Below are 2,462 nucleotides of genomic sequence, written 5' to 3'. Positions count from 1 at the left end.
TCCCTCCCTCCCTCCCTCCCTCCCTCCCTCCTTCCTTCCTTCCTTTTCTCTTTCTTTCTCAAAAATTGTATGAAAAGTCTTTCTTTGCCTCTGCCCTGGGTTTGTTTCCCTTCCTCTGTACTTGTTATTTGTATTGTCCTAGATTTTCTGGATGTTTTCGACCAAGATTATTTTTATTTTTTATATTTAACATTTTCTTTCATGGACATCAATTTCTTCCACCTTGTCTTCAGCTTTGAGAGTCTTTCTTCTGTATCTTTTCATCTAGTGGTGGTATTACCACTGAGCTTCATGTTTGATTTCCCACATTTTTTGCTTCTTCTTTTCTCATTTTTTTATTTTTGGTTGTATGTATGTGTGTGTTTCTATTTATTTCTTTGTTAAATTCTACTTTCATTTCTTGAGTTTCTATTGTTATTTTATCCATCTGTGTGTTTTTTTCACAATGTTTATTAAGGCATTCATTTAATTGTTATTTTGAGGTCCATGTCATATGCTTTAGCTAAATTGCTTTTTCTGATCCCTACACAATAAGGTTGTTGGCTTCCAGAAGAGGCACATTATTTTGTCTGTTCATGTTTGTGTTTTGGTGTTGAGATCTAGCCATCTGGAGTTATAATATTGAAGTGGTCCTGACAGAGATGCTTGGTTTGATCTTTGTTGGATAATTATTATGTTCTGTATATGTTGTTTTCCACTCAGGATGCTAACCACATGCAATGGCTGTGGAATTAATGGTAGAGAATATTTCTGAGCCTAAGTAGGTATCTGGAAGGAAAAGGTGAAAGGGCTGTAGCAATGAACTAGGAGTATTCTGGGTCTGTATCAACAGGCTAAGTTTCCATGGAATGAAGGTGGGATTGGAGGAGGAGCTCCTATGTGCAGGCTGCTGTAGTACTGAATCTGGAGAATCCAGAATGGAAGACAGGATTTATAATAAAGTTTGCCTACCAGAGTACTAGCCTACCCTAGCCACTGGGTCTTATGGTACAGAATAATAATACCGTGGGTAGGTGGGCACATAAAAGATGGACTTGAAAGGAAGGTTGTAAAGAGTGGGGTCAAGACTATATACTTTTTGTTGGTAAAGACAGTAAAATAAACTTGTTTGAATATGCTCACTTTATGATGGAAATCATCAATTAGATGCATAAATGAGTACATAGAGTACATATTTTGGAAAACGTGGATACTCTAATATAGTTGATGAACATTTTTACAGGTCTCTTGCACAGACCCCAATCATATCCAAAACATGGCACCATAGTCTAATTCTTATTGTTGTGTTACGGCTATATAGATCTCTTGACTGTTTTCTGCAGGCCTACATGCCAACAATTTCTTTTGGGGCAAAATGATGATTATATGGTGACCTGTTCTGAGAGGAAGTTACCTTGCATGGGTGAGGATCCACTCCATAAGTTTCCAGTGTATGAGCTTTTAAGAGTAAGTTGAATTCAGCAATTGCTGGGCTCTGACCTCTAAAATGACACACACAAAACAAATTAGAGAATTCAAGTGAAATACAATCAATATAAAGAGTAGTCCTTTTAATTAATCAAATGTTACTTTCTAAATTAAATATAGAATAAAGATCCTTACATCAATAGCACTGGGTACATCTATAAGTATTCTCACCATGTAGAATCCTTTGTGAATGCCATATTTTGTAGCTAATTGTACAAAAATATACTGCTCTATATTTTCCACACTTTAATACATATAGAATTAGTAAATGTTATCAAGTTACCAGTAAGGATGTCCCCCCCCCCAATTAAATATTAATATGAAACAAAACTCAAAATCTCTTCTTTACTACATATTTTAAAAGACTATTCAGGATGAATATTTCTCATTCAGACCAAAAAGTTGGTAATCTAGTTCTGTCCACAATTCCAAACAGAACAAAAAATACAAATAATTGTACAAAGAGCCCTGGATCATCACAGGAAATTTCAAATATTAATTTTAGAACTGTACCCTATTTTGATAAACAAGCTACAGAGTAAGGGGGTTAGCAAATACAGATTCAGGAAAAACTGGCTTGTACACTGAGACTATGTTTTATTTCAAAGATCCAGCTCTGACTCGTATGAACATCTCACATGTACTACAGAGAATCTAAGCCACTCCCATCATTAAGTGTGATGGTTTAGTGTATAATGTGCTTGTTGTTAAAGAATGAGGACTTGAGTTTGAATTCATAGAACTCATGTAAAAGACAGACATAATAGTATGCACCTATCGCAACATGGGTGGTTAAGAGAGAAGAATCCCTGGAGAATCTCCCAGACCTGCTAGTATGATGTGTATCGCAGTAAAAAAATAGGACTTTTCCTCAAATAAGGTGGAAAGCAAGTAGAGATAACCAATGTTCTGTGCCACTCTGCAAACATGCACCTATACTCATGCAAAGAATCTCTCTCTCTCTCTCTCTCTCTCTCTCTCTCTCTCTCTCTCTC

At 36.0% G+C, this 2,462-nt stretch overlaps 1 protein-coding gene across 4 annotated transcripts in view; it reads right to left on the bottom strand.

Moving 5' to 3' along the window:
- Nucleotides 1-2,462, bottom strand: part of Frmd3 (FERM domain containing 3) — a 174,383-nt gene that overhangs the window by 53,951 nt on the left and 117,970 nt on the right. For all 4 annotated transcript variants that reach the window (XM_021200071.1, XM_021200070.2, XM_029540286.1 and 1 more), the window contains one exon: nucleotides 1,394-1,481. In XM_021200071.1, the coding sequence (XP_021055730.1) occupies nucleotides 1,394-1,481 (88 nt within the window). The remainder of the gene's footprint in view (nucleotides 1-1,393; nucleotides 1,482-2,462) is intronic.

The sequence above is a fragment of the Mus pahari genome, chromosome 6 (assembly GCF_900095145.1).
Source record: "Mus pahari chromosome 6, PAHARI_EIJ_v1.1, whole genome shotgun sequence".
NCBI classification, from domain to species: Eukaryota; Metazoa; Chordata; class Mammalia; order Rodentia; family Muridae; genus Mus; species Mus pahari.
The sequence above is the reverse complement of the archived record's forward strand: the minus strand, read 5'-3'. Positions and strand labels throughout refer to the sequence as shown.